Consider the following 15,222-nt stretch of genomic DNA (forward strand, 5'->3'; position numbering starts at 1 on the left):
GGGGCAGGGCAGGGCCCGGCAGTACCCACGCTGCGCTGCCGCCGCCACGGCCCGGCGCACGCCGCGCTCCCCGGGGCGGAGAAGCCGCAGCTCACGACCCGGAGCCCCCACCGCAGCATGGCCCCGGAGCCGCCAGGCGGGAGAGCCCGCGCCCGCCGCCCTCAGCCCCGCGCCCGCCGCCGCCGCCACTTACGCGGGCGCTGCGCAGCGACGGCGCCGCGCCGGGCGCGCACGTGCGTGGTACGGCGGCCGCGCGGGGACACGGCGGGGCGGGCTGAGGGGAAGCGCCGTGAGGGCAGCGGGGCGGGCTGAGGGAGGCGCCATCCGTAAAGCGAACTGAGCCCTTCCCGGAGCTCCCTCTCCGTGTAAAGCCAGCTCTGCTCCCGGGTTCCCAGCCTGAGAGCCCGCCGTGCTCCAGTGCTGGCAGTGACCAGGGTCTGGGTATTGCCCTGCTCAGCTCCACCTCCTGCACGCTCCAAAATTGTAATATTGTTAAATAAATAAAAAGTAGGGGAAAAGGCAAACTAACATTCCGGTGGTACGTGGTGGCTTTGTAAGAAAAGCAGCCCATTTTTCCTTATCCATGGGGAAACGGGCGCTGACAGCGCTGCAGTCCCGGTGAGGCGAGGACAAGGGGAGGGAATGGCTCACAAGGCACACAGGTGTGCAGTAACAGCTCACGGTTCCTTTCCCAGAGCAATGGCACATTGATGACATCCCTCTTTCCACACACCACCTCTGTCAAACATGGGTACCTCTGGCTCCACTTCCCCTCAGGTGCCCCTCCATGGGCACCTCTGGCTCCACTTCCCCTCAGGTGCCCCTCCATGGGCACCTCTGGCTCCACTTCCCCTCAGGTGCCCCTCCATGGGCACCTCTGGCTCCATTTCCCCTCAGGTTTTCCTCCAGGCAGTTTGCTCAGGCAATCCTTGTGCTCATGTTTTGTGCAGCAAGTTTTATCTGCAGTGATGCACTTCATGGGGGAGCTGAGCTCAACAGGTGCCCTTACCAGGCCACAGCATGGCCCTCCCAAAAAGCCAAATGCACCTGGAATAGTTTTTTGTTCCAGTGCTCTGTAGGACAGAGCTACCCATGGGTTCCCTGGCACGTTGTGAGATTGTTGTATTTCCATTTATCCAATCAGATGGAACATGGAAATGTTGACACTTCCAAGCAGGCCAGATTATCACAGGCCTGTTGTTTCAGCTAATAAGGGGAAGAAATGCAGCACATCCTTTTCCGAACTCACACTTCTGAGTTATTTCAGGAGCGGGATGGAGCAAAGGGAAGATTTATCACAGGGTCCCAGCTGCACTTTGCTTAGAGAAGTGATAAAAGATGGCCTGTCACAGTGCAGTGCTGCTGCCAAGGGAAACAGGAATACAAATTCCTCTATCACTGCAATCAGGGTGTCTGAATCTCTTTTTGCCTCATTTCCTTAGGAAGTGGATCTTATGCAATTGTCTGTCCACCGCATCCCTTCCTCCTCCTTCCCTGCCCTGATTTCTGAGTTTGGCTCATTTAGGTAAATGTGTGAGGGACGAGGTGCCAGTCAATATGGAAAACAGTGATGGGATAGGAGAAAGACTTGCATGGATATCCCGTGAGGGAAAAAGCTTTGGTATCCCAGCTCCTTACCCCTTCTAAGAGCAGCCAAGAAGCTTCAAAACAGGCAGCACAAGCTGTGCTCTTGACCTCTCATAGCATACACTACCTCTTCCTTTTTTAAACTTATCTACTTTATCTTGAAACACGCATGTACAATTTATCTATTTTATTTTGCTATAGGGGAAATCGAGGTCACTCGACAGAGCTGGAATAGTCAGAGCCTTAGGAGGTCCCGAGTTCGCTCGGCACTGAAATCAGCACTGCCAGAGCTCTCCAGGTGCCAACCACCTGAGGCCTCATAGACACCTGGCCTTTGTCGAGCAGGCTGCAGAATGGCTGCAGAATGGCTGCAGAACGGGGTTTTAGCCTGCTTTTTGAGGTAGATCATTTCATTCTCCCAACCTCGTCAGCGCCGCTCCTCGCCCCACACTGCGCGGGGAGCCGCCTGCAGATGGGGCTCTGGCAACGCGCACCGCCACCTCCCCGTGTCCCGTGTCCTGGGGACAGCCACAGCCCTGGACACACAGGGTCCCCTGCCAGGCAGCCACCTCTGGCACTGCTCCCACTGCTCCCGGCCAGGCACACTGCGGGCTGTGCCCTCCGGCTGGCAGAGCACAGCCCATGGCCCCACTGCAGCTGCTGTCCCCTCCCTGAGCAGCTTGTTCTGCTCTGCTGTGCCAATGGCACCTTCCATTGCCACGGCAGAGCATCCTCCTCATCTTCCTCCCCAAGCCCTGCTTTGAAAAAGGAGTATTTATTTCAAGAGGATTTGCTTTCAATTCACAGAGAAATAAAATTTCTTTTAAATCAATAAAAAAATTCTCCAGAGAAACCTTGTGTTATGAAAGATGCTTCCTTCCAATTCTTTTCTGTTAAAGGAAAGGAAAAACCTGCTAAACTGATGTTAACTTTAAGGGCTTTGCTGCACAGCACTGGAAATTCAGGAGATAGCAAATGTTGTAGTTAAAAGCCATTTACATCCATGCTGGGAACTGGTGACATGCTGAACTCAAAGAGCACCTTATTCTGCTCCTCCCCAGCAGTTTTATATTGGGCATTTGTGGGAAACATGAAGAAAAATTGTGCACATTTGGGAATTCAGTTACTCTCTACCCATGGTAAGAGGAAACCTGTGTTTGACATATGCTTCAGCCCCTTCTTAGAAATACACTATTTAACATGTTTTGTAAAAGCATTCAAATCCCTTGCCAGGTTTCATCTCCCAGGAGAGGGGGTGGTTCTGACTCTATTGTCCCTAAAAAGGCTGTTTTTAGAAAGAAATGTCCCAGGGAAGTTTACATCTCTGCACTACGTGCCGTTCCTCACCCAGGGAATGGCACCCATGCTTAGTGCTGCATTTATGGAAATAAATCTAAATAAATCCAACTGCTAGCATTTCTCTGGAGAGCATGAGGTCCTGCCCTGCAGAGCTATGCCAGGGTATTGTGTCCCTGCACAGAACCCTTCCCCTCCTGGAGTGTGAGGTGACCAGGCACAGGGGGCCACTGCAGAGAAGCCAACATCAAGTTAAACAGCAGAGAGCTCAAACATGCTGTGAAATAAAGCTTTAAAAGAGCTGGAAGCAGAATAATTGATCTTTGTATGGCCTTGGTTCAACACCCACCCACCCACTCGTTTCTGCTTCCTTGATGTCACTGTCACCTCTGATCTTTGAGTTGAATGAGTGTGTTTTTGCTGACGTACTTACCAACAACTAAATATAAAATACAGGAACAAAGCCAAATGCCCTGGAAGAATTGCTGGGGTTTGTTTTCCCCTAGAATCAACAGCAGCATGACGTCACAGTCAACATCCAGAAAGTTGTGCAATTTCCACTGGTGCTTTTGAACTGTCCAGGTCCCATGGTTCAGTGCTTTTAGAAGAGAGTGTGTATTTCTGTTGTTGAAGTTTTCCCAGCTAGCACTTTCCCCCTCTGCTCTGCTGCCTGTGAAAGAGTGCAATGGATTTAGCAGAGAGTTCTCTATCTGCACAGGCATGTGACACACAGTGGTCCATCTTTCATTTGGCTACAGTGTTTTCACCTTTGAAATTCTTAATGGGCAGCTTCAAAAGAAACCCCCGTCCCTTACCCTCAGCATCAGAAACTTTTTCATGTATGTATTATGTACTACTATCCCATGCTGCAGGGAACAAACATACACAAGGGTTTTCTGCAAAAGGGAAAAAATGTTAAAAAAAAAAACCAAAAAAAACCCTGCAAATCCTCAAAACACAAAGACCCAAGTGTGCTGAGTAGAAAAAAGAAACAGCAGCATTTGTAATTACTCAGCTCTGAGCAGCTTTCCAAGGGCTGCTGTGGGGTCTTGCCCAGGTTGTGCCAGCACATTTTCAGCACACAAATGCAGTTTCTCAGAGTTGTCCCCAGCACTGACGGTGCTGCAGCCCTGCAGGGAGAAAGGATCCACTGTCCCTGCATGTGAGCCAGCATCAACAAGAGCCCAGCGTTTCTAGGCAGGGCTGTTCTCACAGAGCAGTTCCCTAGGGTGGGAAAAGCAGGGACCAGAAACATAGGTTATAAACAGGACAGAGCAAGAAAAAAACCAATTCCAGCTCATGGAAAATGATGATTTTGAAGTAAGATTTTTTTCTTACAAAACCACAAAATTGTGGGCTGATGCTGCATCACACAGGGCCTGGTGGGCAGGACTTTCCCCATGATGCTCATGGGCAACAAAAACACATGGAGTTCAGCAAGTGGAGTTTTGGGAAATGTTTGGTGCAATTATGGTATTTGGCTTCTGAAAGTTTACAGCTGTGTGGCTGAAATTTCTGCAAGAATGGAAGGACTGGACTAATTAATTCAGCACCTCTCCCACATCCCAGATGCAGGGCTTAGCTTTTCCTCCTAGAGTATTCCAATCCAGACAGAACAGGGACCTGTCCTGCACTGAAGTCAGGACCAACACTCAGCATCTTCACTGTCCCTTTTGCCATGTTCAGTGACCTGTGGAAAAGCTATGTGGGCAAGAGAATTCTAAGCCATGTGCCTGCTCTGTTCAAAAACCAAATTGCAATGCATACAAACACAGCAGAGATATATTTAATGTAAATTTAAAATACCCAAATGTTATCATGATATCACACTTCAAGTCTCTTTTTTGTTCAGCAACAAGCTTGCTGATTCTGACAGTATAATCCTACAAATACTGAAATATGGATGGAATTTAAGCATCCAACTGGCTGGGAAGGGCTGGGGCTCTGCTATCAACTTGTGACAGTTCCTAACCACTGCAGGAGGAGAGGACAGGTAATATGGAAGAGAAACCAGGAACTGCAGCTCCCACTCAGCAACTGGCTTCAACTTTCCCAAATTCACAGGCTTCATGTGAATTCAGGCAAGGTGGCTTTTCTGCCCCAAGCTTCACCTGCTGTGATAAGGGGACAGAAAACACCCCTTTTTTACCCAAAAGTTGAGGCAGGTAGAACCACACACATTATATACACCACTCAGATACCACATGAACAGGATCATAAATGACTGAAAACAGGCCACTAACAATTTCAAATCAATTTTATTGTCTTAAATCGGTGTTGTACAATTTAAAGCCAAAAAAAAAAAAAAGTCACACAAAACACAAATAAAAAATGTTGACAAAGTATCAAGCATTACCTTATAAAGAACATCATCATACGCTCTCACAAACCTGAAGGTACGTGTAATCAGACTGAGGTTTCTTGAAATCTATTAAAGACGCCTGACACAAACGCTGCAACAGCAACAAAGCCATGACCATAGCAGGTGGACTACACTAGCAACTTCAGCAATGGTTGGAGGTTGGTTTTTGGGGCGCTTTCTTTTTTTTTTTTCTTCTTTTTTTGCATACCTTATTGTCTACAAAGCAATAAATATTTTTCACCAAAAAAGTTGGTTTCACGCTACATGCAGTTAGATAAAAAAGAAAGTCACCAAAGTGATGGCAAAATAAATCACCTTTATTTTTTTTTTCCTCCCCTACTTTTGGGGTTATTTTGTGTGGATTTTTTGTTGGTTTTTTGTTGTTTTTTTTTTTTCTTTTTTTTAATTCAAGCACAGTGGCTAAGTTTCAAGTATTGAGAGAAAAAAAAAACATATATATACACGTTTGTGTTTGTGTGTGTATCTCTACCCATGCACACACATACACACACACAGAGCCTTGCATGTATATACACAAACACATACATATATATCAGTTGTAGGTCTGTAAACCACAATTTTTAATTTTTTTTTTTGGAGCAATATATACTTGTATACATTGAATGTGGACAATTTTGATACATTCAAGTAATGAAGTACAGCTGGAAGGTTAGTGCTGAGCTTGCCACACACACAGCTCACTGGGGCAGCAGATGTGGGTCCGGGCTGGGCCTCTCCTGGGGGCTGTGCCCGAGCTCTGGGGTGCAGGGCTGGGTATTGCAGAGTCAGTCCTGGCTGGTACTCCTGTGCTGCAGTGTAGCCCTTTGCACAGCTGGCCAAAGCCTTTCTGCAGCAGTCTGGGGCTCCTCGGCATTGCTGTCCACAACAGGCTGGGGAGGTTGGTTGTTTCTGTCTTTTTGCTTCTCCTTTTTTTCCCAGGCACAAGCACAAACGGCCACAGAAGCAGCAAACTGTGAGCCAAATACTGAAGCATTTGTGAAAGCTATACTTAAGCTTCCCTGGTTGGGGCAATTGGAAATATTTTTAAATTTCTTTATTGGCACTTCTGCTCTGTGAACAGAAACACCCATGTTGCCAAATGCAGTGCCAGCTCCAAAGCCCATGGAGTTGCTCCTGAAACTCTTGTAAAGTATCACACTGAACGTGCCAATCTCGAGAGGAAAAAAAAGCAATGAGGACTTAACCACCATGTGCAAAATATTTTTAGATCCCCAAAAACTAAGCCTGAGGTTTCGAGTTGCTTTCAAAGATGCTTTTCTGCCCAGCTCTACCACAACACTGCCACGACTCTGGAACTCACATTCATCTCTCACAGACAGATGGAAGGCAGGCAGCTTCCCTCTCACACACATGCTCACAGCACCCCAAGCCTCACCCAGAACTCCAGCCACACACACCCACAGTCGCATTTGGCTACAGAGTCTCCTTGAAAGAAATGCTGAACATAAAACTGAACGGGATTTCTTTATAAAAAAAAAAACCAAAACCCAACAAACAAAAACAAAGCAGCAAGTAACACTTCTCTAAAAATGCGTTTCCAAGTGTGTGGGATCCTAACGCCTGTTCTTCAGCTCTTAAAAAGCATGGAGCTTTGTAATGACTGTCCTTAAAAGAACATTTAAATAAAAAACAAATCTTGGTACTGCCAGACTGCAAGTCAGCTTTGCCTGGTGTGGAGGAGGAACAGCACAGACTCTGCAGTGCTCTTTGCCTCACACTCACGAGATACAGTACAGTTAAATACGTACAGTTACACACAAACCATATCAATATCAATATATATTCACTCTCAGGAATACATATTAATATACGCACACACGTAGTGCAATAAAACAACCAGGAAGCAAGGAAAGGAATAAAAAGAACAGCATTCCTAACAGTCGTGATGTTCCTGGGTTGTTGTGTGATGCAAAGTCAACTTCTCAAAGTTCCCATAGTGTGTAAAGTGCTCCTTTGATTCACAAAGCTAGTGTTTTCAGTTTGGGGGGCTCCAGGGAAGGGGTTATTGAGCCAACAGCTGAAAGCAGGACAGTGCTAGTGCTTCCTCAGGTAGGAACGTGCTGACAGGAGAGCTCAACAGCCACGAGTCTTTCACATTGATCCCTCTGAGCTGGGGGACCAAGGGAGGAACGGATTCATTTTGGCTTCTTACAAACACAGGAGTGTGACCCTTTCTGCTGCCCTCCTTTTTCCTGCACAGCCCCTTTCCCTGTGTTGTTTGCCCATCCAGGCAGGCAGACAGGGAGCCCACACAGCAGCCTTGAGATTTCCAAGCTTCCCAGCAGCCACACATCCTCTGCCTCACTCAGCGAGTCTATTGAGGTGGGAGCTACTTCACAACGCCAACTCCCTCCTCTCCAAGCACTCCAAGGCAGAAACACAAGGAGAAAGGACAAAGGAGAGAGTGGAGGGGAGCCTTTGTTGTTGCCAGGGAGCTTGAAGATGCCTGGCTCTCAGCTGGGAAGGGGAAAGTACACAGACTGGCCTTTATGTCTGAATGACACACTCGGACATCAACTGAAGCCAGCAGTTTCAGCACATCCATTGCCTGCAATGGACACAGCACTGGAATACCCTGTTCTTAAGCAAGAGGGATAGGCAGCAGTCTTATCCTTCAAAGTGCTGGGAAGAAGCAGATTTCTATCCTTCACTCCCTCTGACAACGAGGGAGACCTTTCCACATCAGCTATGTCTTCACCAGGCCTTTGGGCAGGGAAATATTTGTGCTTGCTGCAGTCACACGTCCCCACAAACGAATCTGAGTCTGTGGAACAACTTCCCAAAACGTCCAAAACCAGAACAGTGAGCAGTCCATCCTCCAGGTGTCCTACTGCCAGAGTGGTTTCCCACCACAGCACAGGCTGTTGGGGACAAAGCAATCAGCTGGGGTGAGGTGTGTGAAGGACAACACCACTGGAGTCAGGCACAGAACCCCGACAGCAGAGCTGACAGCCTGCGCTCGATGCACAGCTTACCTGGGGAAAAAACAGCACAAGCAATCAGCTTCTCATTTTCCTGCCAATGTAAAGACCACCACTGGAGACTGAACAAAAAAGGGAAAACAGCAGAATTTCAACAAATCTAAGCAGAACTTTGAGAATCATCACCAGGTACCGATGAGGCCAGTGAAGACCTGACCAGAAACACCCTGGGAAGGGACAGCCAAGCTCCAACAGATGATGGTTATCCCCCATCCCCTCTTCCTACCACCTGAAGTGGGAGGTGACAGAGGTGATTAAACCCCAGCATAAGGGCAGGGAAAGTGTGCTCAGAGCAGTGAATCAGTCCCTTCCCCTCCAGATGGAGTAACAGCCCTCAGGGGACAAGGAGAGCACTGGAGAGGGGACAGCCTGGAGCAGCAGACTGCCTGGGAGAGGAGGCCCAAGGACAGCACAAAGGTCAGAGCTCAGCTTTCACTGCTACAGCAAGCACCTGCTGATGAGGAGAGTTTGTGTCTCAGGGCTGGGGAACCAGGCAGGTGGGCAGTCCTGGTTCAGAGATGTGCTGGAAGGAGCCCCTGCTGTGCTGAGCAGCCACCTCTGCCCTGCAGCCACTGCAGGCTCACGTTCACAAGTGCTCTGTGCAGAGGGATGGTTCTGGCTGGAGACCAACCCCAGGCCCCTGCTGCTGCCAAACCACTTCCTTCAGAGAGTTCTTTCACACATCCAAAGTTCCAACAAAGTGCTGGCTACTGCTTTGCATGGGAAGCTCTCAAAATGTGGCTCAGAACAGGGACCTGCATTTCTATCAGCTTCTCTGTTGGAAAAGCAGGAGGCCAGGCTGTGAGGAGCTGTAACAAGCCAAGAGATCTCTGCTATGTCAACCAAGATGTGGCCAAAGGAAAAAAAATGGTGCTGGAAGCTGAAATTTCCAATCCATGCACCTAAATCCATGCACCTAAAAAGTCCACATGTTCTAGTTGAGGAAACAGCAAAAAGTCACCTAATACTCACATTTACTGATGTTTTCTATGTCTCCCTGTTCAGTGATGATGTTCAGGAGCCCCTCCATTAGCAGCAGAGCCTTGTGGTACCTCTGTGCACAGTCCTCTCTGTGGTGGAACATCTCATCCAGGGCTGCAGACTGCACCTAAGGGCAACAACCCAGTGCCAAGAGCTCATTCCCAGAGCAGACCCAGCTTTCCCAGTCCCTCAGCTGCATGGACAACCCCCTTGCCCAGCCTCCAGATGGAGCATCATGAGAGGAACCAGCTGCTAAGGCCACCAGCAGGAACCACAAATGCCCAACACTGCTCTGTGCTATCCCCAGTCTCTGGAAATGTGGGTTTTTACCATTTGCACAGCATAGCTGAAGATGAGCTTCTCTGCAGTGATGCTGTTGATCCGATCCATGAGCTTCTGTTTATCCAAGAAGAACCTCTGCAGTCTCATGTTGAGGCAGTGACAGGAGGATACACTGGATTTGTAAAGCTCATTTAGCTTCTTCACAACTACAGTAAAAGAAAGAAATACTTTAGAAAGAAATGGTTTTTACTCACAATTCTCCCTGTGCCTCCCAATTCCCACGTGCAGGACCCCAAAGGATTGACCTGCAGACAACAGGGTTCTGTTAAAGCCAAGAGACTGGCAGGAAATCCCTGCACCAAGAGGGCTTTTTCCCTTTCCACTGTCACTTTCACCACTTATAAACCTGCACATGGCAACTCCTACGCAAGTGTGGTTCACCTGAGGCTGGGTGTATTTTTGTTTCCCCCAGCAGTCACAGGCAGGAGCACTTTGCTCTGCACAGGATGTGTCACACACCAGCAGCAGAGCCAGAGCTTCTGCTGCTCCATGGGTGCTGTGAGGGGTGCATGGCTCACACGTGGGAGCTCCTGGAGTGTGGATCAGCAGCACTGGCTAAGCAAGGGAATCCCTGCTGTCCCACTGAGGAAGGACACAGGTGGCTGTGAAGGGCCACCTCCTCTCCTGAAGCACAGCAGCTCATGCAGGCAGGTTAAGGAACAGGGAATCAGGAATCAGATATGGCTCTGAGTGATTAAATAACAATCCACAACTGCAAGGGATGCCACAGGCTGAGTCTCCCTAGCTACATGGCTGGATCTACACAGAGTACTGAACACAAACTCCCACCAACATCTGATGAGTACTAACTCCTACACACACATTTGAAAATCCCCATGCTGCATGAAACAAAGACAAGCCAGCCTTGCCCAATTCCCACACACTGAAGGAGAAACAACACTACAAATCTAGAAGCTGCAATCTGCTCTGAAAAGAAGTGATTTATTTGGGTTATGACAACTTTTCTGTTAGCCTGAACTTGTGGAAGATGTGTAGCTAAATCTGGTGTATATTGCTCCACACTGCCTGCTACAACATATGTGTGCAATTCATATTTAACTTCCATTTTTTACAGCCCATCCCAAGGCAGCACTTTGCAAAGACAAAGCTCTCAGGGTAGGTGGCTGGTGGGTCAAGTATTTCAAGTACTTCCAAAAGCTCCCTCAGTAATATTACAATGGGAGTTCAAAAATTATTTTTTTCTTATCACTGACTCACAGCCAGCTCTCACCACAGCCAATCAGATGCAAATGTAAAGATGCAACACCAGTGAAGAAGTGACTCTGGCATTACCAGTACTCCACTTCCTGTGTTTTTGTTTCACTTGAAAAATCATCACTGCCAGGACAAGTCCCTATTTGCTGAGTAAGCACTTCCTAGGACATGCACTGTGTAATTAAGATGGGCTTACATCAAGTACACATCAGCACCTAAGACAGAGATATACAAGGAATCAGATAAGATACATCCCCCCTTACAATGAGTGCTGAAGAGTCTCACAGGAGCATGACAATAGCTCTGAGCCATAAGGTCAGTGTGAAGAGAGGAACATTCTCATGTGAATAAAGATCCAGCTGCACAAGGGGACAATCACAAACGAGCTCCCACCACCCTGGTGGGGTTCACACTCACTCCACCCCCTCCATACTGTCTGTGACACTTTTATAAGTGCCATTCCAGGTGAGTCTTTTGCCCCATGAGTGCAGCAGCCCCTTACCTTGCTTGACGGTGGAGGAGAGGCAGAGCTTGCCAGCCTTGATCTGCTCTATGGCCATCTGCAGCCCTGAGGACAGAAGTTCTGCCACTTTCAGGTACAGCACGAGCTGCTCTGCATAGCTGCAAGGAAAGCAGACAGAGCAGTGTGACAGCAGCTCCGTGTCCCCAAGGACTGCGGGCACATGAGGATGTGTGGGGCGGGAGGCAGAACCCCTGGGAGAGGAGCAGCTCTGCCAGTCCTTACCTCCACTCCCGGCTCAGGAGGCTGATCTGGTCGGCCACCACGCTCTCCTGGAGCTGGTACTCAGATGTCACCGAGCTGCCCATGTCACTGGAGCTGCCCTTGAGAGCAGCGATCTCCATCACGTAGTGCACGAAGGCCAGCGTGAAGCGCAGGCTGCGCAGGATGTCTGTGTGCTCCTGCTGTTGGAGGGATGCCAGGGAGGGTTACAGGCAACCTGAGCTCACCTGAGCTGTGCCAGCAACCCACCCCAGCTATAGAAACAACACCTCACCCCCAGAGCCCCTTGCAGCTCTGCTCTGGGCCAAGCTCAGCCTGGAGCCTGCACCGGTTCCTCTTGCACAGTAACAGCAGCAAACAACCATCCCAGGCTAGAAACTTCTAGACAGCTCCCTGGAGAGGCTGGTGAGGCTTACTCTAAAATTACAAGCTCCCATCCCAAGGAGCATCCCAGCTCTGTGGGATTTTCAGAAGTCAGCCAGGAAGGGGGAGAGACCATCTGCACCATAAGCCTGGCTCTTGTTCCCACTACAGCAATGCCAATGTGGATTTCATGAGAGTGAAAACCTCCTACACCATAAAAAACTGCCAGTGAAGTGTCCCCAGCCCTACATCCCCGCCTTCATCCCTTCCCAGCTCAGTGCAGCGAGCCTTGGGTGAGGTTCTTTGAGGAGACAGCAAGGACAACCTTCTATCTGCAACTCCTGCCCAGCTGGTGAGGGAAGTGCTCACACCAAGTGCTGTGGTCATTTCAGAGCAGTTTTTCCTCTGCTGTTACAGATCAAAGGGGATTATCCCATTTCTGGGAAGCTGCATTGCTTAAGTCATTGCAGCCACTTCTACGAAGTTAGTATTTGTGGAAAATCTGAATGCCTGTGGGTCTGCAAAGTGAATTGCTGCCTGGGTCAGATGCCAACTTCATTGTTTACTCTCTGTTGAGAAGTGGGTAACCTGGTCTTCAAAGAGTCACTGGCTCAGTTCTCTCAAAGGGGGTAAGGATGTTTCCTACATGAATTTACCAGGAAGTCCCCATGCTCAAGATCTGAGAGCTGCTTTCTTTCCTTCACTGGCTCAGGCACTGGGCTGCTCAGGCAGCTTTGACTATCTGGAACATAAATCTCTCCCTCCCACCACCTTGCTACCTGGACAGTCCAGTATGGTGAGGAAGTGTTATCTCCATCTTCCTCAATTTTCTTTAAAAGCAGAGGAGGAACTTGAAGATTAAGTAATTATCAAGTCATACAAGAAGTTTGTGGCAGAGCAGGAAACTGCTGAGATCTTGCAGGTTCACACTCTTATCTCTAAACCACAGGCAGTCCTTCCTCTGCCTACAGTCAGCTTCTGTTAACTGTGCTGGCATTTATGGCCTCATTTGCCATCAGAAGTCTTCTGTAGCCATCTCTGTATTGTGTTTTAGAGCACTGCAAAAGAAACTAAGCCCCAGCCTCCAGTATGCCTTGTCTGCACCTAAAGACACTTTCACAAAAGACAGAAGAACCACCCATCCAAATGCAACAGTGCTGCTCAAGATAAACAAGGGCACTAAACAGTGAGACTTCAGTGCCCTGAAAGATGAGCAGAAACCAGAAAATCTGCCAGGTATGCATTCTAGCCAACTCTACAGAGCACAAAAGGGTCTTGAAATCTGTTGTAAAGGTTTTGTGACATGCAAATAGATTACTGTGCTCAGCAGAAACAACAACTGAAGCCAAATGAGTCATTACAGCCAGAGAAGCTGAGTGCTATTCCAAGATCAACTGATACTTCCTTAGGACACTTCTCTTCAGACTAGCATCTGAAGTGGTGGCAGCTGGCAGGGCCCCAAACTTCTGTCACCTCACCCAGGTAGGATGCTCAGTTAAACTGACTGCCATTGTGATCACATCATGGCTGGAAGCCTTTGCCCTGTGGCTTCACAGGTAATGAAGCCAACAAATGCAATCCAATGCAGAACTGACAGAAAAAATGAGCTTAACAAAATCTGAAGCAGAAGAGCAAACCCACATCCTTAAAACAATGTGTGCATATCTCTCTTGGTATCTTGGGGTTTTCAGCAACACCAGCAAGTGTCAGACACAAAGAGCCTTCTCCAGTCCCAGACAGCCCAAGGAGGTATCACAAGCAGAGCCAAAAGCGTGACTGAATCTGCCTCCCACCTCCAGTGCAAATGGGCAGCCTGACCTACATTTCAAATATATCCCAGCTATAACAGCATTTGCTCTGCCTCAGCCTGCAGAGAAGGGGAGCCTGGCAGCCTTTCAGCTCCACAATCTGGTTCAGCTCTTCTGGTGCAGAACACAGTGTACCCCCCTCCCCCAGCAGGAACAGAAGTGTCAGGTTTACTTTGTTTGCAGATCCTTTCAGCAGAGACCAGATCACTGCTGACTCCCCAGGTGCAGCAGGCAGGCACCTGACACACCGAGCTACTCATGTTCTCAGTCAGCCAGGACTAATGCTGAGCCTTTGAAAAAAGGAGAGCCCCAGAGCAGGCAGGTTGGCTTCAGAGGCCCTTAATGCAAAACTGGATAACTGATCTTCCAAGCTGCAATTTCAGCTTTGGGGAACGGGGAATTTTAACCCCACTCACAGGCTGTTACATGGACTAAAGGGCTTTGTGCTAAATATACCCTGAGCTTTCTGAACATTTCACTGGCCTTGCTGTCTTGGAACTTGCTGTATTGTTTGCTCCACCTCTGGAAGCAATGCATGGATTTAATAAAAGCTTTACTTTTATTCCCCTGTCCTTTGCCCCTGGGATATACCATACCCACCTCCATGAGGGTCTCTTCAGGCAGCTCTGGTGCCTCAAATGTGACAGCACCTTCCAGGTTGGCAGTGATGGGATCAGCAAAAGTGTACCGGAGACTCGAGGGGCCCTCCAGGGCCTCCCCAGCAGCTCCCACTGCCAAGTGCCTCCCACTGAAGGAGCCTCCAGAACTGAGAGAGCTGGAAGAGCCCACTGTGAAGAAAAACAGACAAAGGAATTAACTGGAGGTATTAACAGCAGTCAGGCAGACATTTCTCATGCAGAAGAGAGAATTCTGTAGGATTCAGGATCGTGGATCTGACAGGAGCCAGCAAGAGGTACTTGTGAGGAAGATGCAAGGACTCTGGATGCAGAACAACCACTCCCCACTCAGTGACTCAGACCAGCTGACAAGCTCAGGCAGATTTAAGAATGATGACCATTTACAGAGACAATTCAGAAGAAATTCTTTACCCTTTTTTTGGCTAAACCCTTTTTTTGAATCTTGCCACAATATCTTGGGCTGATCTTTATCATACACTGTCAAAGCCAACTTCCCCACCATGGAGCAGCACAGTTTGAACCCTGGCTCCCTGCCTTTTTGCTATTACTGTCACTGAATGAGCACTCTGATAAGTGATGGCTCTAGAACATTCTGTATGCAAGCCAGGAGAGTTTTCCATTAATGCCCTGCACTTTTGTTTTCCCCTCTTTATAAATAAGAGGCTGGGCAGAGAATGAGTGACCAGCTGAGTCAAGACCCTAACCCCAGGGTTCTGGAGACCCTATAGGTGTGGTGTCCATCAGACAATTCCTCACCATCAGCTTTTCCCCTTCTTGACCACTGAATCCACCCTAGGAGCACACAGCATATTTTGTCTCACAATGCTTTCATCACTTCCAGAGGCTTTCCCACCCCTGGCACACTGCCACAGAGGGAAACACTCTG

At 48.7% G+C, this 15,222-nt stretch overlaps 1 protein-coding gene across 1 annotated transcript in view; it reads right to left on the reverse strand.

Annotated features, from left to right (window-relative positions):
• Positions 1 to 5,585: 5,585 nt before the first annotated feature.
• The window catches only part of ULK1 (unc-51 like autophagy activating kinase 1), a 74,601-nt gene continuing 64,964 nt past the window's right edge, over positions 5,586 to 15,222 (reverse strand). The window contains exons 25-30 of the mRNA XM_058816684.1: positions 14,299 to 14,486; positions 11,531 to 11,709; positions 11,288 to 11,406; positions 9,559 to 9,716; positions 9,220 to 9,355; positions 5,586 to 8,241 (exon numbers count right to left, since the gene is read on the reverse strand). Coding sequence (XP_058672667.1) covers positions 8,186 to 8,241; positions 9,220 to 9,355; positions 9,559 to 9,716; positions 11,288 to 11,406; positions 11,531 to 11,709; positions 14,299 to 14,486 — 836 coding nt within the window. The 3' untranslated portion in view covers positions 5,586 to 8,185. The remainder of the gene's footprint in view (positions 8,242 to 9,219; positions 9,356 to 9,558; positions 9,717 to 11,287; positions 11,407 to 11,530; positions 11,710 to 14,298; positions 14,487 to 15,222) is intronic.

The sequence above is a fragment of the Ammospiza caudacuta genome, chromosome 18, assembly GCF_027887145.1.
Source record: "Ammospiza caudacuta isolate bAmmCau1 chromosome 18, bAmmCau1.pri, whole genome shotgun sequence".
Taxonomy (NCBI): Eukaryota; Metazoa; Chordata; class Aves; order Passeriformes; family Passerellidae; genus Ammospiza; species Ammospiza caudacuta.